At 36.3% G+C, this 24,270-nt stretch overlaps 1 protein-coding gene across 1 annotated transcript in view; it reads right to left on the bottom strand.

Annotated features, from left to right (window-relative positions):
- PTPN22 (protein tyrosine phosphatase non-receptor type 22) overlaps positions 1-24,270 on the bottom strand; it is a 60,620-nt gene that overhangs the window by 20,706 nt on the left and 15,644 nt on the right. Inside the window, exons 6-11 of the mRNA XM_081222481.1 lie at positions 24,168-24,239; positions 23,992-24,051; positions 23,225-23,367; positions 22,660-22,726; positions 21,853-21,930; positions 19,215-19,301 (exon numbers count right to left, since the gene is read on the bottom strand). Of these exons, the coding sequence (XP_081078607.1) occupies positions 19,215-19,301; positions 21,853-21,930; positions 22,660-22,726; positions 23,225-23,367; positions 23,992-24,051; positions 24,168-24,239 (507 nt within the window). The remainder of the gene's footprint in view (positions 1-19,214; positions 19,302-21,852; positions 21,931-22,659; positions 22,727-23,224; positions 23,368-23,991; positions 24,052-24,167; positions 24,240-24,270) is intronic.

Here is a 24,270-nt window from a genome sequence, read left to right as displayed (position 1 = left end):
CTCAAGAACACTTTACTTTCAGAACTTTCATCATCTCAATCTTTTATGTTATGTCCTCATACTTATCTTGTTCTACATTTTTCTTCCTTACTGTGCTCCAGTTATACTGGTTTTCTTGCCATTCCATTCCAAACTCGTTACCAATTTAAGGCTTTTACTCTTACTATTCCCTCTGACTGAAATACTTTTGCTCCAGATTTTGCATGGCGGGCTCTTTCTAAGTAATTATTCTCTACTTAAATGTCACCTATATAAGGAAACCTTCCTTGACCACTCAACCTAAAATCACACTCCCACCCACTTGCCCAAACACTCTCAATCTTTATTTTCTTCATAGGAATTATCACATTATGAAATTTGTTACTATGGCTCATGGAATCCAAGCTACCATCAATTGTACAATATATCCGGCCTTCGGGGATGTTTCAATATTTTTTTTTAAAAGTCAGCAATTATAAGATTCCACCTGCAGTGGGTTTAATTGTAACTCTCAAAAATGTATGTTGAAATCTAATCCCTGAAATCTGTGAATGTGACCTTATTTGGAAATAGGGTCTTTGCAGATGTAATTAGTTAAGTCATATTGGATTAGGGTGGGCCCTAATGCAATGACTTGTGTCCTTACAGAAAGAGAAAAGAGAGACTCAGAGACACACAGGGAGAATGTGGTGTGATGATGGAGGCAGAGACTGGACTGCAGTAATGTATTTGCAAGCCAAAGAACAGCAAGGATTGCTGGAAAAACCAAAAAATAGCAATAGGCAAGGGAGATTCTTCCCCTAGAGCTATGAGAGAGAGCATGGCCTTGCTGACACCTTAATTTTAGACTTTGTGACTCCAGAACTGTGAAAAATTAATTTGTTGTTTTAAGCCCTCCTTGGTTTGTGGTACTTGTTACAGTAAGCCTAGTAAACTGATACAGAGACTTTAATACTTCATGTTCAATAATGAATAGAAAAATCAGATCAACAGGAGACAGAGGACAGACATGAACAATCATGTAAACAAATAAGAACTAATAGACACTCATAGAACACTCTACCCAACAAAACATACATTATTCTCAAACATATATGGGACATTCTCCAGGATAGACCAGATGTTAGGCCACAAAACAAGCTTTAATAAATTTTAAAAGAGAGAAGTCATACAAAGTATCTTTTTCAATCATAATGGATTGAAACTAGAAATCAATAACAGAAGGAAACCTGGAAAATTTACAAGTATGTGTAAATTAAACAATCTTAAACAACCAATGAGTCAAAGGAGAAATCACAATAGAAATTAGAGAATACTTAGAAATGAATGAAAATACATCATACCAAAATGTATGGAATACAGTAAAAGCAGTGCTTAGAGGTAAATTTACAGCTGTGAATGCCTGGAAGAAAGATTTCAAATTAATTACCTAACTTTATACCTTAAGGAACTAGAAAAAGAACAAACTAGGGCCTCCCTGGTGGCGCAGTGGTTGAGAGTCCGCCTGCCGATGCAGGGGATACGGGTTCGTGCCCCGGTCTGGGAGGATCCCATATGCCGCGGAGCGGCTGGGCCCGTGAGCCATGGCCGCTGGGCCTGCGCATCCGGAGCCTGTGCTCCGCAACGGGAGAGGCCACAAGAGTGAGAGGCCCGCATACCGCAAAAAGAAAAAAAAAAAAAAAAAGAACAAACTAAACCCAAAGCTAGCAGAAGGAAGGAAATATTAAAAGATTAGAGCACAGATAAATGAAATAGAGAAAACAATGGAGAAAACCAACAAAACAAAAATTTGATCCTTTGAAAAGATCTGTAAAATTCACAAACGTTTAGCTAGAGACTGACTAAGGGAAAAAGAGAAGACTGAAATTGCTAAAATCTCAAATTACAGAAATAAAAGTGGGGACATTTCTACTAATTTCACAGAAACAAAAAGTATAAGATAATAATATGAATAATCATATGCCAACAAATTGTATAACCTGGATTAAATGGACAAATTCCTAAAAACATATGATCAACCAAAACTGACTCAGAAAGAAATGGAAAATCTAAATAGACCTACAACTAGTAAGCAGGCTGAATCAGTAATCACATATTTTCCCAACAAAGAAAAGTCCAGAACCAGATGGCTTCATTGGTGAATTGTACCAAACATTTAAGGAAGAATAAACACCAATCCTGCACAAACTCTTCCTAAAACTTGAATGACACTCCTAAGTCATTCAATGAGGACAGTAATTCCCTGTTGCCAAAGCTAGACAAAGGTGCTACAGGCAAAAGAAAACCACAGACCAATATTCTTTATGAATATTGATGCAAAAGTCCTCAATAGGGCTTCCCTGGTGGCGCAGTGGTTGAGAGTCCGCCTGCCAATGCAGGGGACACGGGTTCGTGCCCCTGTCCGGGAGGATCCCACATGCCACGGAGCTGCTAGGTCTGTGAGCCATGGCTGCTGAGCCTGCGTGTCCAGAGCCTGTGCTCTGCAACGGGAGAGGCCACAACAGTGAGAGGCCCACGTACCGCAAAAAAAAAAAAAAAAGTCCTCAATAAAATACTAGCCAACTGAGTTCAGCATAGTAAAAGGATTACACACCATGACCAAGTGAGATTTATTTCCAGAGTGCAAGGATGGTTCAACATTCAAAAATTAATCAGTGTAATATATCATATTAATAGAATTAAGGGGGTTTCCCAGGTGGTGCAGTGGTTGAGAGTCCACCTGCCGATGCAGGGGACACGGGTCCATGCCCCAGTCCGGGAGGATCCCACATGCCACGGAGCGGCTGGGCCTGTGGGCCATGGCTGCTGGGCCTGCGCATCTGGAGCCTGTGCTCCACAACAGGAGAGGCCACAACAGTGAGAGGCCCGCATACCACACACACAAAAAAATAGAATTAAGGAGAAGAAACCCACATGATCATATCGATTGATGCAGAAAAAAATTTAACAAATTCATGATAAAAATACTTAATAAACTGGGAATATAAGGGAACTTCCTCAACATGATAAAGGCCATATATGAAAAACCCACAGCTAATATCATACTCAAAGGTGAAGGACTGAAAGCTTTCCCTCAAGAACAGGCATAAGACAAGGATGCCAATTTTTGCCATTTTTATTCAACATAATACCAGAAGTTCTAGCCAGAGCAATTAGGTAAGAAAACAAACAAACAAACAAATAAAGGCATCAAAATGGGAAAGGAGGAAGTAAAGTTATATTCATTTGCAGGTGACATAATTTTATATGTTGAAAGATTCTACACACACCCATAAAAAAAAAAACGCTAGAGCTAATAAACCAATTCAGCAAAATTGCAGAATATATAATCAACACACAAAAACCAGTTGCACTACTATACTGTTTATTATTGTTTATTAGCAATAAACATTCTGAAAAGGAAATTAGGAAAGCAATTCTAATATATATATATGTATCAAAAATATACATACTAAGGAATAAACTTAACCAAGGAAGTGAAAGACTTATATACTGAAAACTAAAAACCATTGCTGACAAATAAAATAGAGAGACATTCGATGTTCATGAAGCGGAAGACATTATATTGTTACAATAACATTACTCAAAGTGATCTACAGATTCAATACAATCCCTATAAAAATTCCAAAGGTGCTTCTGCAGAAATAGAAAACCTCATCTTAAAATTCATGCAGAGAGAGACCTTCAAGATGGTGGAGGAGTAAGACGTGGAGATCCCCTTCCTCCCCACAAATACATCAGAAATACATCTACATGTGGAACAACTCCTACAGAACACCTACTGAACACTGTCAGAAGACCTCAGACTTCCCAAAGGACGCCCTCAGGCAACCTCGTGCAGAGGCGGGGCCAAACCCAAAGCTGAACCCCAAGAGCTGTGCAAACAAAGAAGAGAAAGGGAAATTCCTCCCAGCAGCCTCAGGAGCAGCGGATTAAATCTGCACAATCAACTTGATGTACCCTGCATCTCTGGAATACCTGAATAAACAACAAATCATCCCAAAATGGAGGACCAGTGGACTTTGGGAGCAACTGTAGACTTGGGGTTTCCTTTCTGCATCTAATTTGTTTCTGATTTTATGTTTATCTTAGTTTAGTGTTTAGAGTTTATTATCATTGGTAGATTTGGTTATTGATTTGGTTGCTCTCTTCCTCCTTTATAAATATATATATATATTTTTTTTTTTCCATTTTCTCTTTCTGTGAGTGAGTATGTGTATGCTACTTTGTGTGATTTTCTCTATAACTTTGCTATTACCATTTGTCTTAGGGTTCTGTCTGTCTGGTTTTTTTTTTTTTTAGTATAGTTTTTAGTGCTTGTTATCATTCATGGATTTGTTTTTTGGTTTGGTTACTCTCTTCTTTCTTTTTTTATTCTTTTTAATTGCTTTTTAATTTATTTATATTTTTAATATTTATTTTTTATTTTATTAGCTTTATTTTATTTATTTTTCTCTTTCTTTCTTTCTTTTTTTCTCCCTTTTCTTCTGGGCCGTGTGGCTACAGGGTCTTGGTGCTCTGGCCGGGTGTCAGGCCTGTGCCTCTGAGGTGAGAGAGCCGAGTTCAGGACATTGGTCTACCAGAGACCTCCTAGCTCCAAGTAATATCAAACAGCTAAAGCTCTCCCAGAGATCTACATCTCAACGCAAAGTCCCAGCTCCACTCAACGACCAGCAAGCTATAGTGCTGGACACCTTATGCCAAACAACAAGCAAGACAGGGACACAACACCACCCACTAGCAGAGAGGCTGCTTAAAATCTTAATAAGGTCACAGACACCCCAAAACACACCATCAGACGCAGTCCCGCCCACCTGAATGACAAGATCCAGCCTCATCACCAGAACACAGTCCCCTCCACCAGGAAGCTTACACAACCCAGTGAACCAACATTAGCCACTGCAGGCAGACACCAAAAACAACAGGAACTATGAACCTGCAGCCTGCGAAAAGGAGACCCCAGACACAGTAAGTTAAGCAAAATGAGAAGACAAAAAATACACAGCAGATGAAGGAGAAAGGTAAAAACCCACCAGACCAAACAAATGAAGAGGAAATAGGCAGTGTACCTGAAAAAGAATTCAGAGTAATGATAGTAAAGATGATACAAAATCTTGGAAATACAATGGAGGAAATACAAGAAATGGTTAACAAGGAGAACTAGAAGAACTAAAGAGCAAACAAAAAATGATGAACACCACAATAAATGAAATAAAAAATTCTCTAGAAGGAATCAATAGCAGAATAACTAAGGCAGAAGAAGGGATAAGTGACCTGGAAGATAAAATAGTGGAAATAACTACTGCAGAGCAGAATAAAGAAAAAAGAATGAAAAGAATTGAGGACAGTCTTAGAGACCTCTGGGAAAACAGAAAATGCACCAACATTCTACTTATAGGGGTCCAGAAGAAGAGAAAAAGAAAGGGACTGAGAAAATATTTGAAGGACTATAGTTGAAAACTTCCCTAATATGGGAAAAGAAATAGTTAATCAAGTGCAGGAAGAACAGAGATACAGGATAAATCCAAGGAGGAACACGCCAAGACACGTATTAATCAAACTATCAAATATTAAATACAAAGAAAAAATATTAAAAGCAGCAAGGGAAAGACAACAAATAACATACAAGGGAATCCCCATAAGGTTAACAGCTGATCTTTCAGCAGAAACTCTGCAAGCCAGAAGGAAGTGGCAGGACATATTTAAAGTGATGAAAGGGAAAAACCTACAACCAAGATTACTCTATCCAGCAAGGGTCTCATTCACATTCGACAGAGAAACTAAAAGCTTTAGAGACAAGCAAAAGCTAAGAGAATTCAGCTCCACCAAAGCAGCTTTACAACAAATGCTAAAGGAACTTCTCTAGGCAGGAAACACAAGAGAAGGAACAGACCTACAACAACAAATCCAAAACAATCAAGAAAATGGTAATAGGAACATACATATCAATAACTACCTTAAATGTAAATGGATTAAATGCTCCAACCAAAAGACACAGACTGGCTGAATGGATACAAAAACAAGACCCTTATATATGCTGTCTACAAGAGACCCACTTCACACCTAGGGACATATACAGACTGAAAGTAAGGGGATGGAAAAAGATATTCCATGCAAATGGAAATCAAAAGAAAGCTGGAGTAGCAATTATCATATCAGACAAAATAGACTGTAAAATAAACACTATTTCAAGAGACAAAGAAGGACACTACATAATGATCAAGGGATCAATCCAAGAAAAAGATATAACAATTGTAAATATTTATGCACCCAACATAAGAGCACCTCGATACATAAGGCAAATGCTAACAGCCATAAAAGAGGAAATCGACAGTAACACAATCATAGTAGGGGACTTTAACACCCCACTTTCATCAATGAACGGATCATCCAAAATGAAAATAAATAAGGAAACACAAGCTTTAAATGATACATTAAACAAGATGGACTTAATTGATATTTATAGGACATTCCATCCCAAAACAACAGAATACACTTTCTTTTCAAGTGCTCATGGAATATCCTCCAGGATACATCATATCTTGGGTCACAAATCAAGCCTTGGTAAATTTAAGAAAATTGAAATCGTATCAAGTATTTTTTCCGACCACAATGCTATGAGACTAGATATCAATTACAGAACAAATACAAACACATGGAGGCTAAACAATACACTACTTAATAACCAAGAGATTACTGAAGAAATTAAAGAGGAAATCAAAAAATACCTAGAAACAAATGACAATGAAAACACGACGACCAAAACCTATGGGATGCAGGAAAAGCAGTTGTAAGAAGGAAGTTTACAGCAATAAAATCCTACCTCAAGAAACAAGAAACATCTCAGATAAACAACCTAACCTTATACCTAAAGCAATTAGAGAAAGAAGAACAAAAAACTCCCAAAGTTAGAAGAATGAAAGAAATCATAAAGATCAGATCAGAAATAAATGAAAAAGAAATGAAGAAAACAATAGTGAAGATCAATAACACTAAAAGATGGTTCTTTGAGAAGATAAACAAAATTGATAAACCATTAGCCAGACTCATCAAGAAAAAAAGGGAGAAGACTCAAATCAATAGAATTAGAAATGAAAAAGGAGAAGTAACAACTGATGCTGCAGAAATACAAAGGATCATGAGAGATTACTAAAAGAAACTATAAGCCAATAAAATGGACAAGCTGGAGGAAATGGACAAATTCTTAGAAAAGCACAACCTTCCGAGACTGAACCAGGAATAAATAGAAAATATAAACAGACCAGTCACAAGCACTGAAGTGAGACTGTGGTTAAAAATCTTCCAACAAACAAAAGTACAGGGCCAGATGGCTTCACGGGCGAATTCTATCAAGCATTTAGAGAAGAGCTAACACCTATCCTTCTCAAACTTTTCCAAAATATAGCAGAGGGAGGAACACTCCCAAACTCATTCTACAAGGTCACCATCACCCTGATACCAAAACCAGACAAAGATGTCACAAAGAAAGAAAACTACAGACCAATATCCTGATGAACGTAGATGTAAAAATCCTCAACAAAATACTAGCAAACAGAGTCCAACAGCACATTAAAAGGATCATACACCATGATCACGTGGGGTTTATCCCAGGAATGCAAGTGTTCTTCAATATATGCAAATCAATCAATGTGATACACCATATTAACAAATTGAAGGAAAAAAACCATATGATCATCTCAATAGATGCAGAAAAAGCTTTTGACAAAATTCAACACCCATTTATGATAAAAAACTCTGCAGAAAGTAGGCATAGAGGGAACTTACCTCAACATAATAAAGGCCATATATGACAAACCCACAGCCAACTTTGTTCTCAATGGTGAAAAACTGAAACCATTTCCACTAAGATCAGGAACAAGGCAAGTTTGCCCACTCTCACCACTGTTATTCAACATAGTTTTGGAAGTTTTAGCCACAGCAATCAGAGAAGAAACAGAAATAAAAGGAATACAAATCAGAAAAGAAGAAGTAAAGCTGTCACTGTTTGCAGATGACATGATACTATACATAGAGAATCCTAAAGATGCTATCAGAAAACTACTAGAGCTAATCAATGAATTTGGTAGAGTAGCGGGATACAAAATGAACGCACAGGAATCTCTTGCATTCCTATACACTAATGATGAAACATCTGAATGAGAAACTAAGGAAACACTCCCATTTACCATTGCAACAAAAAGAATAAAATACCTAGGAATACACCTACCTAAGGAGGCAAAAGACCTGTATGCAGAAAACTAAAAGACACTGATGAAAGAAATTAAAGATGATACAAACAGATGGAGAGATATACCATGTTCTTGGATTGGAAGAATCCACATTGTGAAAATGACTATACTACCCAGAGCAATCTACAGATTCAGTGCAATCCCTATCAAACTGCCAATGGCATTTTTCACAGAACTAGAACAAAAAATTTCACAATTTGTATGGAAACACAAAAGACCCCGAATAGCAAAAACAATCTTGAGAAAGAAAAGTGGAGCTGGAAGAATCAGGCTCCCAGGCTTCAGATTATACTACAAAGCTACTTTAATCAAGACAGTATGGTACTGGCACAGAAATAGGAATATAGATCAATGGAACAGGATAGAAAGCCCAGAGATAAACCCACGCACATATGGTCACTTTATTTTTGATAAAGGAGGCAAGAATATACAATGGAGAAAAGACAGCCTCTTCAATAAGTGGTACTGGGAAAACTGGACAGCTACATGTAAAAGAATGAAATTAGAACATTCCCTAACACCATACACAAAAATAAACTCAAAATGGATTAAAGACCTAAATGTAAGGCCAGACACTGTGAAACTCTTAGAGGAAAGCACAGGCAGAACACTATGACATAAATCACAGCAATATCCTCTTTGACCCACATCCTAGAGAAATGGAAATAAAAACAAAAATAAACAAATGGGACCTAATGAAACTTAAAAGCTTTTGCACAGCAAAGGAAACCATAATCAAGACAAAAAGACAGCCCTGGGAATGGGAGAAAATATTTGCAAATGAAGCAACTGACAAAGGATTAATCTCCAAAATTTACAAGTAGCTCATGCAGCTCAATATCAAAAAAACAAACAACCCAATCCAAAAATGGGCAGAAGACCTAAATAGACATTTCTCCAAAGAAGATATACAGATTGCCAACAACCACATGAAAGGATGCTCAACATCACTAATCACTAGAGAAATGCAAATCAAAAGTACAATGAGGTATCACCTCACACCAGTCAGAATGGCCATCATCAAAATGTCTACAAACAATAAATGCTGGAGAGCGTGTGGAAAAAGAGAACCCTCTTGTACTGTTCATGGGAATGTAAATCGATACAGCCACTGTGGAGAACAGTATGGAGGTTCCTTAAAAATCTAAAACTAGAACTTCCATACGACCCAGCAATCCCACTACTGGGCATATACCCTGAGAAAACCGTAATTCAAAAAGAGTCATGTACCACAATGTTCTTTGCAGCTCTATTTACAATACTTTTATCTGTCCATTGACAGATAAATGGATAAAGAAGATGTGGTGCATATATACAATGGAATATTACTCTGCCATAAAAAGAAACAAAATTGAGTTATTTGTAGTGAGGTGGATGGACATAGAGACTGTCATACAGAGTGAAGTAAGTCAGAAAGACAAAAACAAATACCATATGCTAACACATATATATGGAATCTAAAAAAAAAATGTTTCTGAAGAACCTAGGGACAGGACAGGAATATAGATGTAGATGTAGAGAATGCCCTTGAGGACACAGGGAATGGGAAGGGTAAGCTGGGATGAAGTGAGAGAGTGGCATGGACTTATATATACTACCAAATGTAAAATAGATAGCTAGTGGGAAGCAGCCTCATAGCACAGGGAGATCAGCTTCGTGACCACGTAGAGGGGTGGGATAGGGAGGGTGGGAGGGAGACGCAAGAGGGAGGAGATATGGGGATATATGTATATGTATAGCTGATTCACTTTGTTATAAAGCAGAAACTAACACACCAATGTAAAGCAATTATACTCCAATAAAGATGTTAAAAAAAATTCATGCAGAATCTCAAGGGACTCTGAATAGCCAAAACAATCTTGGAAAAGAAGAGCAAAGTTGTAGGACTCATACTTCCTGATTTCAAAAGGTACTACAAAGATGCAGTAATAAAGCAGTATGGTACTGACACTGGACAGCTATATAGACTAATGGAATAAAATAGAGAGCCTAACAATAAGCTCACACTTACGAGTAATTTGGTTTTGATGAGGCTGCCAAGAGCATTCAATGGAGAAAAGACAGTCTTTTCAACAAATGGTGCTGGGAAAACTGGGCATCTACATGCAGAAGAATGAAGTTGGACTCTTGCAGTAAATACAAAGATTAACTCAAAATGGATCAAATACCTAAACATGAGAGCTAAAACTAAAACTCTTAGAAGAAAACATGGAAAGCTTCATGACATTGGATTTGACAATGATTTCTTGGATGTGACACCAAAGGCACTATCAACAAAATGAAAAATAGACAGGACTTCCCTGGTCACACAATGGTTAAGATCCGCCTGCCAATGCAGGGGACACGGATTTGAGCCCTGGTCCGGGAAGATCCCACATGCCACAGAGCAACTAAGCCAGTGTGCCACAACTACTGAGCCTGCATGCCACATCTACTGAGCCCACGTGCCACAACTACTGAAGCCCACGTGCCTAGAGCCCCTGGTCTACAACAAGAGAATCCACTGCAATGAGAGGCCCACACACCGCAACTAAGAGTAGCCTCTGCTCACTGCAACTAGAGAAAGCCCCACGTGCAGCAATGAAGACCCAATGCAGCCATAAATAGATAAATAAATTTATTAAAAATAAATAAATAAATAAAAATAAAAAATAGACAAATTGGATTTTATGAAAACTAAAAACTTATGCATCAAAGTGCACAATCAACAGAGTAAAAGGGCAACACACAGAAAGGGAGACAATATTTTCAAATCACATATCTGATAAGGGATTAATATCCAGAATATATAGAGAACTGCTAAAACTCAACAATGACCAACTCAAAAATGGGCAGAAGACACAAAAACAGACATATGGATCAATGGAAAAGAATAGAGAGCCCAGAAATAACCCCACACCTTCAGTCAATTAATCTTCAACAAAGGAGGCAAGAATATACTATGGAGAAAGGACAGTCTCTTCAACAAGTGGTGTTGGGAAAGTTGGACAGCTGCATGTAAAACAATAACGTTAGAACACACCCTCACACCATACACAAAAATAAACTCAAAATGGCTTAAAGACTTAAATATAAGACATGACACCATAAAACTCCTGGAAAAGAACATAGGCAAGACATTCTCTGACATAAATCACACCAATGTTTTCTTAGGTCATTCCCCCAAGGCAACAGAAATCAAAGCAAAAAATAAACACATGGGACCTGATCAAACTTACAAGCTTTTGCACAGCAAAGGAAGCCAGAAACAAACAAAAAGACAACCTAGGGACTGGGAGAAAATATTTGCAAATGATGCAATCAACAAGGGCTTAATTTCCAAAATATACAAACTGCTCATACAACTCAATAACAAAAAAAACAAACAACCCTAATCAAAAAAATGGGCAGAAGACCTAAGTAGACATTTTTCCAAAGAAGACATACAGATGGCCAATAGGCACATGAAAAGATGCTCATCATCACTAATTATTAGAGAAATGCAAATCAAAACTATAATGAAGTACCACCTCACACCAGTCCAAATGACCATCATTAAAAAGTCTACAAATAACAAATATTGGAGAGGGTGTGGAGAAAAGGGAACCCTCCTACACTGTTGGTGGGAATGTAAATTGATGAAAAACAGTCCTCAAAAAACTAAAAATAGAGTTGTCATACAATCCAGCAATCCTAATCCTGAGCATATATCCAGACAAAAGTATAATTTGAAAAGACTTTTTTAAAAAAAGAAAGAAAGAAAAGAAAATTTCTTTCAGCAAATAAACAAAAAAAAAAGAAAAGATACATGCACCCCTATGTTCATAGCAGCACAGTTTGTAATAGCCAAGACATGGAAGCAGCCTAAATGCCCATGAACAAATGAATGGATAAAGAAGATGTGGTATATATATACAATAGAATATTACCCAGCCATAAAGAAGAATGAAATAATGCCATTTGCAGCAACATGGATGAACCTAGAGATTATCATTATAAATGAACTAAGCAAGAGAAAGACAAATACCATATGATATCACTTGTCCATGAAATAGAAACAGACTCACAGACATAGAGAACAGGATTGTGGTTGCCATGGGGGAGGAGAGGTAGAAGAGGAATAGACTGGAAGTTTGGATGGAAGGATGGCTATTAAGAGATGCAAACCATTATATATAGAATGGATAAACAACAAGGTCCTACTGTATAGCACAGGGAACAATATTCAATATCCTGTAATAAACCATAATGGAAAAGAATATATACATATACATATATATATGTATAACTGAATCATTTTGCTGTACAGCAGAAACTAACATAACATTGTAAATCAACTATACTTCCATAAAACAAATTTTTTTTAAAATGGGCAAAAGACTTGAATAGACATTTTTCCAAAGATGATATACAAATGGCCAATGAGCACATGCAAAGATGCTTAACATCACTAACCAGGAAAATGTTAACCAGAACCACAATGAGATACTACTTTACACCCATTAGAGTGGCTATTATCTAAAAAACAAATAAACAAAAGCAAAAACTAACAAGTACTAGTGAGGTACCTAGAGTAGTCAAATTCATAGGGAGAGAAAGCAGAATGGTGGTTGCTAAGGGCTGGGCTTAGGGAGGAATGGGGACTTAGTGTTTAATGGGTATAAAGTTTCAGTTTTGCAAGATGAAAGGAGTTCTGGAAATGGATGGTGGTGATGGTTGCACAATAATATGAATGTACATAATATCACTGAACTATACACCTAAAATTGGTTAAGGTAGTAAATTTTATGTATATTTTACCACAAAGAAAACCTAGGGAAAAAAAGAGCAAAAGGACTTGGATAGATATTTGTCCAAAGAAGATGTACAAAAGGCCAGTAAGCACATGAAAAGCTGTTCAACATCACTAATCATTAGGGAAATGAAAATCCAGGCCGTAAATACCACTTCACACTCGTTAGGATGGCTATTATCTTAAAAACCAAAAACAAACAAACAAACAAAAAACAGAAAATACCCAGCATTAGCAAGAAGGTGGAGGAATTGGAACCTTTGTGCAATGCTGGTGGGGATGTAAAATTTTGCAGCCACTGTGAAAAACAGTGTGGCAGTACCTTAAAAAATTAAACATAGAATTACTGCATGATCCAGCAATTCCACTTCTGGGTATATACCCAAACTAATTTAAAATAGGGACTTGAACAAGTATTTGTACACCAATTTTTATAAGAGCATTATTCACAATAGCCAAAAGGTGGAAACAACCCAAGTGTCCATCAACAGATGAATGGATAAGTAAAATGTGGTATTACACACAATGGAATATTATAAAGCCATAAAAAGGAATGAAATTCTGATATACGTTACAAAATGGATGAACCTTGAAACATTATGTTACATGAAATAAGCCAGATAAAAGGCTTATTTATATTTATATGACTACACTTATATCATGTACCTAGAATAGGCAAATTCATAGAGACAGAAAGTAGAATAGAAACTATTAGGGATTCAGGTACAGGGGATGGAGAGTTTCTGTTTAGAATGATGAAAATTTTCTAGAAATAAACAGTAATGATGGTCACACACATTGTGAAGGTACTAAATTCCACTCATATTTTAAAATGGTTAAAATGGTAATTTTTTCCATAGTGGTAAAAATACTGTAGTTTTACCACAATAAAAAATATGAATGGAGAATTGTCTCCTCCTCATCTATTTTCTGGTAAAGACTGTGTAAAATTGGTGTTAATTCTTTCTTAAAGATTTGATAGAATTCTCAAGTGAAACTATGTGAGCCTGGATATTTCATTTTGGGAAATTTTTAAATTATGAATTCAGTTTTCTTTATCATTATGAGGCTATTCAAATTATATCATGTTGAGTGAACTGTGGTAGTTTGTGTTTTTTTGGGAAGTAATACATTATTTTATCTAAGTTGTCATATGTGTATGTGTTGAGTTGTTCATATTATATCCTTTATTATCCTTTTGATATCTGAAAAGTCTATAGAAATAGCCCCTTTTGCATTCCTGATATTGGTAATTTTTATTTTTTTTCCCCTTTTTTCCTTTATCATTCTTCCTAGAAGTTTGTCAATTTTGTTGATCTTTTCAAAGAACCAGATCTTTGGTTCACTGATTTTTCTCTTTTGTTTTCCTGTTTTCAATTTCATTGATTTATACTCTTTACTATTTCCTTCCTTCTGTTCCTCTTGGGTTTATTTCACTCTTCTTTTTTCCCCTAGATTCATAAAGTGGGAGCTCAGATTATTGATTTGAGACATTTACTGTTTTCTAATGTATGCATGTAGGTGGCTATAAACTTCCCTCCCAGCACTACTGGAGCTCTGTATGACAAATTTAGATATGTGGTATTCTCATTTTTATTCAGTTCAATGTGTTTTTTAGAAATTTCCTTTGAAACTTCCTTTCTGACTCAATGAATCATTTAGAAGAGTCTGGTGTAGTTTCCAAGTGTGTGGATCTTTTCTTGTTATCTTCTGCTATTGACTTCTAGTTTGATTCCATAGTAGTCAGAGAATACATTCTATATGATATCAGTTCTTTATATTTTTGAGATTGTTTAATGGCCCAGGATATGATCCATCTTGGTATATATTCAATCAGCACTTGAAAAGAATGTATATCCTTGTATTGTTGGGTGGAGCGTCCTATAAATATCAACTTGATCCTGTTAGTCGATGGTGTTGCTAAGTTCTCATATATTCTTGCTGACTTTCTGTTGAGTTTTCTATCAGTTCTTGAGAGAGGGGTTTTGAAGTCTCCAACTATAACTGTGGGGTTTTCTATTGCTCCTTTTAGTTCTATCAGTTTTTGCTTCACATATCTTGCAGCTCTGTTTGGTCCATACACACTTATGATTGCTACATCTTATTGGGGGATTGACCCTTTTATCATTGTACAATGTCCCTCCCTAACTGTGATAATTTTCTTTACTCTGAAGTCTATCTGGTATTAATATAGCTACTTCTGCTTTCCTTTTATTAATGTTTACAGGATATATCTTTTTTCCAATCCTTTATTTTAAACCAACCTATATATTTGAAGTGTGTTTCTTACAGAGAGCATATAGTTGGGTCATGTTTTCAATACACTCTGCCAATCTGTTAATTGGTGTATTTGTACCATTTACATTTAATTTAATTATTAATATGGTAGGGCTTAAGTCTCCAACTTTATATTTTGTTTTCTGTTTTTTCTCTCTGTTTCTCATTTCTCTTTTCTTTTTCCTGCCTTTTTCTCTTTCCTGCATCTTTGGAATTTCATTTTGATTTACCTATAGTGTTTTTTAAGATATATCTTTGTACAGTTTTTGTAGGGGTGGCTCTAGTTATTATATTATATATTCATAACTTATGAAAGCCTATACGTGTCATCATTTTACTAGTTCAATACGGAAGTGTTACCTCCCTTTACATGCCTAACCCTTCCTTTTTTTTTTTTACAGTATAATGGTCTTAAATATTTCCTCTAATACATTTAGAACCATATCAGTGTTATAATTTTTGCTTCAATCATTAAGCAATTTAGAAAACTCAAGAGGAGGAGGAAAACCTATTATATTTACCCATGTTGCTTACCATGTTCTTCCTTTTTTCATCATTTCCTTTCTATTTAGAACTCTGCCTTTTTTTTTTTTTTTTTTTTTTTTTTTAGGGTAGGTCTACTGGCAACAAATTCCCTTAGTTTTTCTTCATCGGAGACTGTCTTGATTTCCCCTTTATTCCTGAAGGATATTTTTTTTACTGGGTATCGGATTCTGTTGACAGCTTTTTTCCTTCAGCACTTGTAAAATATTGTGCCACTTCCTTCTGGCCTCCATGGTTTCTGATGAAAAATTCACTTTCATTCTAATTGTTTTTCCCCTAGAGTTAAGATCATTTTTCTTTGGCTGCTTCCTAGAATTTTTGTATTTAGTTTTCAGAAGTTTAACTGTGATGATTCTTTCAGTACTTTTTTAGACATGTCTTTTTTCTCCTTTCCTTCTTGGATGTCGATGACACTAATGTTAGGGTTTTTGTTATAGTCACTTAGCTTCCTGAGGCTCTGTCTACTTTTTATTTTTATTTTATTTTATTTTTTAGTCTATTTTATTTCTGTTGTTCAGATTGGGCAATTTCTATTGTTCTGTCTTTCAGTTCATTAATTCTTTCCTTGTACCCTGTATTCTGCTGTTGAGCCCATCTACTGAGCTATTTTGTTTCCATTACTGTTATTTTTCAACTCTAAAATTTCCTTTTGTTTCTTCTTTATATCTTCTGTTTCTTTGGCAGGTCTTTATCTTTCTTTGCTGAGGCTTTCTATTGTTTTAAGCATGCTTGTAATTGTTTACTGAAGCATTTTAATCATGGCTACTTTAGAATCTTTGTCAGATAATCTTACACCTCTGTCATCTCAGTGTTGTCATCTATTGACCGTCTTTTACTCATTTGGTTTACAATCCTCCTGGTTCTTGGTATGACAAGTGATTTTCACATGAAACTTAGATATTTTTGTACTGTTATAAGTCTCTGGATCTTAGTTAAACCCTCCCTTTTAGCTTCTCCTTTTTAAAATCCATTCTGACAGGGGAAAGAGGATGGAGGGGGTGCTGCCTCATTAGTGCCTTGCTATTGCCAAGTGGATTCTACCTCCATCAGTTTCCTCACAGTCTCTGTTGACACCTGAAGGGAGACACCTTGGGAGAGGCTCTCCATGTGGTCTCTACTGACACTGTGGTCGGGGTGGCCTCATTACTGCTGGATGATGGTGAAAGTCCTGACTCTCCACTAGGCCTCTTCTGACACTCCATCAGTGGAGCGGCATGGGGGCACTGGGTTACTGCCAGGTGGAAAGTCAGGCTCCCCACGTGGTCTCTACTGACACTGCAAGGAAACCTCATTGCAGGCCAGTGGGGATGGAATACCTAGCTCTTTACTTGACCTTCTCTCTCTCTCTCTTTTTTTTTAACGGATATATGTATTTCTTTATTAGAATGCTCACAAGAATGACACATTAGCACTGTCCATCTGATGTGACAGAGAATACACATATCTGACCCACTAACCTTCTCTTTATCACAGTCTTTGTGAGGGTGGGAATCTAGGTTCTCCACTTCTTTGCTGGCATAGGTGGGGTTGGGGGCCATTTTTTTCTTTGGTGTTGACTGAAGTAGAGTAATTATTATCTGAAAATTTTCTGGCTTGCTGGGCTGTCCCTTTCCTCATCCTTTGGCTAGAGAGAGCAGTATTTTGTTGGGGGTATTTTGTCTGCACTGTTGGCATTTCCAAGTTGTTGGTTTCTTCGGTTCCAAATCCATGATATATGAGGAAAAAGAAAACCCAAGGAACTCACCATCATGTCATTCCTCAGGTCTCAAGGTCCCTAGTGGTCTGTCTTCTCTCCATCTTTCAGAGTCTTCTTATATTTGTTTTATATATATTGTCCAGGGTTTCTAGTTGTATTTAGTAGAAGGAATAGGGAAAAGTATGTCTACTCGATCTTCCCAGAAACAGAAGTCCTCCTTGGCTGGTGTTAATCAATTCCCTCTGTGGGAGGTTGAACCATGTTCCTATGTTCCCGTTTATTGACTAAGAGCACACTCCAAACAACTCAACTGCCTGGAGCCATGGCACTACTACTGGGCTAAATCTGAGTACTGATATTTCCTGGAACCTAAATAAAATATTAACCCATGTACTCCAGCAGCACATTAAGAGAATATTCTTTGTTCAAGAAGGTTTTATTCTAAGATGAAGGATGGCTTGATATTAACAAATCCAAAGATATGACTGTTTCAATATGTCAAAGGAGAAAATTCATGTGATCATTCTATAAATGCAAAGATATGCAGTTGACAGAATTCAACATTCTTTCCAAAAAAATTCTTAATAAAATAGAAGTCAACTAATACTTTCTTAAACAATTAAAAAATATATCTCCAATCAAATCAGCATCATACTTAGTAGTGAAACATGAGAATCTCTCTCATTAAAATTAGGTCATGTATATCACCTCTATTATTTAAACTTGTTCTGGGAGTACTAGCCAATGAAGCAGGCATGAACAGGATATAAGTAACAATGTCTGGCAACTATATTCTTGTTTCCATCTCCTTCCCCTACATTGTTTCTCCGGAGTTGACGTTAACTATAGGATTGCTTAGTTCATTCCCTAACCTCAACAGTTTTTTGGCTTTCTTTCACTCCCTGTGCTTCATCATTCAAGTGATAGGAGTTATGATATTAGGGTTATGTCTTATATACTTTGTATTCCTAATGTTGTGAAAACAGTAGGTTCTCAGTGAATATTTTCAGACTCATAATACAAAAATGAGATATTAAAAATTAAATTAATTTGTATATGTTACATACACCCTGGAAGGTAAACCAATAATTTTGTCTTATTAAGGTTTGCTCAGAATCTAACACTTTGTGATTAAACAGTAGATATTTGACATCAATTTTTGTGATGAGATCAAAATAACATATCTAGAATGCTCAATATTTTTAAATTAGAATTTGGTCAAATCATAACTGTTTTTATACCTAACATTTTCAGCTAAGAATCCTTTAGCTATTCTAAAATATTCTCAAAATTTGATGATACATATGCAATGAAAATGAGGCTAGAGTAACCTGAAAAATCACATCAGTACTCAACTATAATTTCACTTTGTAATTGTTACTCTCACTTCTAAATTGCCACACAACTGTTTAAAACATGGAAACAGAATATATGCTTACCCTTTCACCCACTCCTATTGTTTCTAAATTTAGCTGAAAATGGTATGCAATAGGTTAACCAAGAGATTAATTTTCTAAGTTAAAGTGCTTCAATTAAATTGTCCTCCACAAGAGATTTATAGTGCAGCCCCATGCACACCTGACACTCCAATTTAGTTGTGATGATAAAGTATAAGTTGTCCTGCAACTAATCTGAAATCCCTTGACCAAAATCAAACATGAAAAGAACTATTTTACAAAATATCAAATTTAAAATGTACCTCTGTTCCAGAGTGTTTATCCCTGATAACATCCATCTGTCTCTTAAATAGTTCTAATACAGCATTGTAGACCAGTTCATACTGTTCCTGAAGAGCATTGCAAACCAGAACAAACAAAAACAAAAACTTGGTGAACTAACCAGATTTCAGGAATATGAACACCAATCAAATCATAGTATAGCAGATCTGAAACATTAGTTTAATTACAGTGCCTTATGTCTGTGTAGCCCATGTCAGATTTCAAAGCATTTTTAGGCTTCTAGAAAGAGCTAACTATTTTATCTACCTCTAGCTAATATACAATGACCTTGCAGCATGCTTTTTATGCTCTAACCCCACTTTCTTACTTATCTCTCCTTCCACCATCATCTCTCTAATTCTGTTTTCCTTGTTCACACTTTAAAATTGTTATTTCAGGGACTTCCTTGGTGGTCCAGTAGTTAAGACTCTGTGCTTCCATTGCAAGGGGAACAGGTTTGATGCCTGGCTGGGGAACTAAGATCCCACATGCCATGGAGCCAAAAAAAAAATTGTTTTTTATTCCATCCTGGATGCACATTTTTTTTTTTTGTAATTCACCTCTTGCAGGAAAAGGTAGATAGACGTGGTTGATGGCTAAATAGATAGCTTCAAGATGTATTATTTAACATGGCTCACTATCGATCTATAAAGTAGCTACGTTGTTATACCTATTTACAATTTGTCCAAGATCATTCAGAAGTAATTTCCATGTCTTCGGTTAGAACCTCAATCTTTTGACTCTTACTTTAGTGCACTTATATCAAGCTGCTGAAATTCTGTCTTAGCAAAGATACCAAAAAAAAGTAGACCCCTAAATAGAGTTTGGAAATTTGTGGTAATAAAGGGATTTCACTGTAGAGAAATGAGACCTCTACAAGGTTCATGGGTTTTTATCACTCTGTTTTTGCCTCTGTACCTGCTTGAGCACTTGATTTTGGATCTACTTTTCATCTGAATGGGCCTATTCAGGGTCTTCTATGACACTTCACACAATCTTATACAAACAAAATATAATTTTTTCCAAAAATAATCGTAGCAGGAGAACAATGCAGAGTCTATATCACCCAACACAGCCATTGGTACACTCTTCAATTTTTTTAAGAAGAGAGAAAAATCAGACAGGAAGTACTCATCTGGTTACAGTGCTATCTATCTCCTGGCTAGATCAGTGTCATAAAAAAGCAGCTATAGCTGGTAGATTTGTTCAAATAGTTGTTGATAATGCCAAAATGTGAAGGTTAACTTAAAATTGTTTCAGCTGTCTTCCAACTCTTAAAAGTAGGTCTGAAATGGACTTTTTCTGAAATGGAGTATGGCTTTATTTATTGATTCAGTATTATAATTTAATGTTATACAACTAGGTTGCATACTTCCTGGAATCTTTATACATCTATATGGATCGGCCTTCTTTTAAGTCTGACAGTACTAAACCAGCCAATACTTTCATTTCACATAAACTTTCCCCCCTACACGTTGAATATAGAAAACACCTACAGTCAACAGATGAAAAAGAATCCTTTTTTTCCACTAACTATTAGTGGAAAACCTGTGTGGGCCAAACAGAAGCTTTATAATATAATAGCTCTTAATTTTTTCCCCTCGATTTACAACTTCTAGATGAAAATATCTGAACTGCCATTGTCAATTGTTTTACTTCTAAACCTATGTGCAAGTTCATTTGTAAGTGCTTTAAACACTTTACTTTCTTGTTGTTTAAGCAATAAGAAGTAGTTCTAAGAAATTATGTAAAAATGCCTCTTACCTAATAAATACCTATAAATGTTTGATGAAAGAATGAATGGGTGAATGCTAAACTCTATCTTAAAGATGAAGACCATTTAGAAATATAGGTAAAATTATTGGTGTAGAAATATGGGTGGAATTAATACTGTAGAAAGTGAGAGATTTGGGCTGGGAATGTTTTACCTAGGAGGTAGAACGTGAGCTGGAGAGGAGAGAACAGGGGAAAAGCATTTCTAACGGAATAAAAGTGTGAGCAATCTGGGGTAGGTTAAAATACTGTGATACATATATAATCATATATATAGTATGATTGTAATTATGGTTTTTTTGGTAATATTTTTTAATATGCAAAGAATAAAGACCAGGAGAAACTATAGAAAAATAGTAACAGTGGCTCCCTCTAGGCAACAGGATTATGGATGATTTTTAAAATTTTTTATCATTTTCTAAAATGAGCATATAGACTTCATTCTGCAGATTCTGTTACCACCTCCTGAAGAAGAAATTACAGATCTCTGATTTTCCATGGTTTCAGAAATGAAGTACCACTACAAAATTTCAAGTTAACCTGACCCAGCTATTTCTTTGTAATAAGTCAAACAGCTTGTTGAATTTTTTCAACATCCTTTGTAAGAAATATTGTATTGTTTTCTTAATATTTTCTGAACATGCTATAAAATATAAGGAATGAAAGGAATTTGGTCCAGAGCAAGGGATACAGGAAAAATATTGGGATATTCAGAGTTAGAGGAAATAGAAATGGAATAAAACCCTTGATAGTAAAGTAGTCAGCTGTTTTTGGATGCCTTATTATTATTAAACAGAGAGACGAAACCAGACTCAGACATGTTATATTATTCACCACAGTCCATACCTGAGTTTGAACTAATGAAGGCCTCTGTGTTCGCATTTCCTGGATCAAACTAAAAACACTGAAGTTCTCAGGAATTATCTACCAAATAAAAGGAAAAAATATCTTACTCCTTTATCGCTATCTAGAAAAAGGAAGGCATTTTTTAAACTAATGAGGTTTCGCATCACTTGCACCATGATTTAGAGCCTACAAAATACTGAAGAAACTCTTCAAAATGATTTCACATGGGGTGATCAAATGTCTGAAGTTAAAAATATAATGAGGGAGAAATCTCAGTAGGTGAGTAAGTATGAGAGTTTAGTGGACTAAAAGAAGTTTGCAAATAGGTCTAAAGCCCATATTTTAAACTTCTCATTTCCTGTTAGACTTAAAAAATAAAAATTTACAGATTGGAACACAAAATTTGCAGTAAACTGAGTTCATCTGCTAAAGAAGCGTGTCTAAAGGAAGGGTAACTGTGATTCAGGGCTGTGGTTCTCAAAACTACTTCTCTCCAGAAGCACCTGGAGTGCTTTCTGGGCGTTCCTGCCTTCCCCCCAAGAGTTTTTGCTCAGTTCATCTGAGGTGGGGCCCCAAATTTTGCATTTCTAACAATTTCTCAGGTGATACTGAAGCTTCTTGTCTGGGGACCACATTTTGAGACCACCAACTTAGGAACTAAATTAATCGTCTGACAAAGCAAATCTACAAGTGAATATTCTAGAAAAGATGAATGGTGGAGATAGATGTTTTGAAGAACGAAACAATTTCTAAGTCTAAAAGTAGCAAGGCTAAGAAAATGGCAAGTGCCTGTTGAGAGAAACTCACCCCATCTCTTAGCAACATCCACATATAATCAATAGCACAGATAACACCAGTCCTTCCACAACCAGCACTGAAATGAAAGATCACAGTAGCATGTATATTTGCAGAGAGTGGATCTTTGACAGTAGCTGGAAAATTTCATGGGCAGATATGAGGAAGAAGGAATCTAGAGCCCATGAAACTCTCTAAACCCTACCATTTCTCAGAACATGCTTCAATTGCCACATGCTACACCAAACCTCAGGACAGATCCTAGGCAACTTCTCACAACAAAAAGTCTCTAGAGCTGTGCTGTTCACAAGTAATTTATCAGAAAAAATATTAATTTAATGCTCAGGTTGAATTTATTATAGTTTCTGCTATTGACTTTTCTCTTTCAATCATTCTAATTTTAAGCTTCATTCCTTTCTGACTGACTGGAAGAAGTGAGTCTAGAATTAGGAGCCTACATCTTATGCAGACTTTAAATTCCAACAAAGTCAGTCTTCCTTCAGTTAAAGCAGGAGTCTTGGCCAGATGGTGACATTTGGTTTATTCTGGGTAGAAGGTTCATCCAACAGCATCATACCTGCAGTGAATGCATATGGGAACACTGTTATCCTCTTGGTAACAACGCACATCCCAGATGAGCTCAAGAATAGGGTCTATAGATGAAGGCACATCGTGGTCTGGCCAGTTCTTGTAATGGAACTGGTAGATGGTTCGAGTTTCCTATAAAAATAGCCAGAATAAAAGGAGAGTTCAAGATTAAGGCTTCAGCTCATTCTATCACAAGATTACTCTGACCTACAAAGTAGCATCTATCTATATATTTTTTGCAGTTTATGGAGAATTCTTCCCTATAGGCCTCGGGGACCATATGCCTTCTAAGAACAATTACAAGTAATTTCAGGTCACTTACCATTGGCCTGTCTCTATCTGCCCCACTCACAAGAGAATGAAGATATGAAAATGGTTCAAACCAGAACTTCCCAACTGGTGTGCTTCAAATGGGTCACAGGTGCGTTGATGTACTAATCCCTTTGCCTTAGAGAAACCAAGTAGCTTGAGCTCTCAAGTTGGTTTCCAGCCTCTACACACTGTATACAGCCTCTATTCATCCTAGAAATATTGTCATTTCATATTGTGCCATTGGTATGGAGTAGGTTGGGGAACACAGATTACACGAAATGTCTCTTTTGGTTATGATGATTTATCCAGAACATCAAAGGCCCTACCACTTCCTATTATCTTATGCCCAGACTCCATCACATACATATATATTTACTTGCACATATATATTTACTTGCCTGATTTCTGCAGGCTTTGAGGTTACCTCTGATGTTCTATACTTACACTATTGAACTTGGCTTGTAGAGTCCTGATTGTATAATCAGATTTTTTATTTTCAGCTTCCTAAGAAGTAAATTTAAATATTAGTTATTTCAAACACTAATATTCAAAGACTACTCTCTATAAAGTAAGTCCTGGAGCATTTGCTCAACCATAATGGAAATAGACATCATACTTACACAGGATATGGAGAAAGGGCCAAGTTGCAGTTGCATTTCTCCTGGCTCAGCCCAATAGCGCTCACATTTTTTCTGTTGCACAAAGCAGAATGTAGTGATTTCC

This window comes from Mesoplodon bidens (assembly GCF_964165515.1).
Source record: "Mesoplodon bidens genome assembly, chromosome: 2".
In the NCBI taxonomy this organism is placed as follows: domain Eukaryota; kingdom Metazoa; phylum Chordata; class Mammalia; order Artiodactyla; family Ziphiidae; genus Mesoplodon; species Mesoplodon bidens.
Note: the sequence above shows the minus strand (reverse complement) of the source record. Positions and strands in the feature narration are given on the sequence as shown.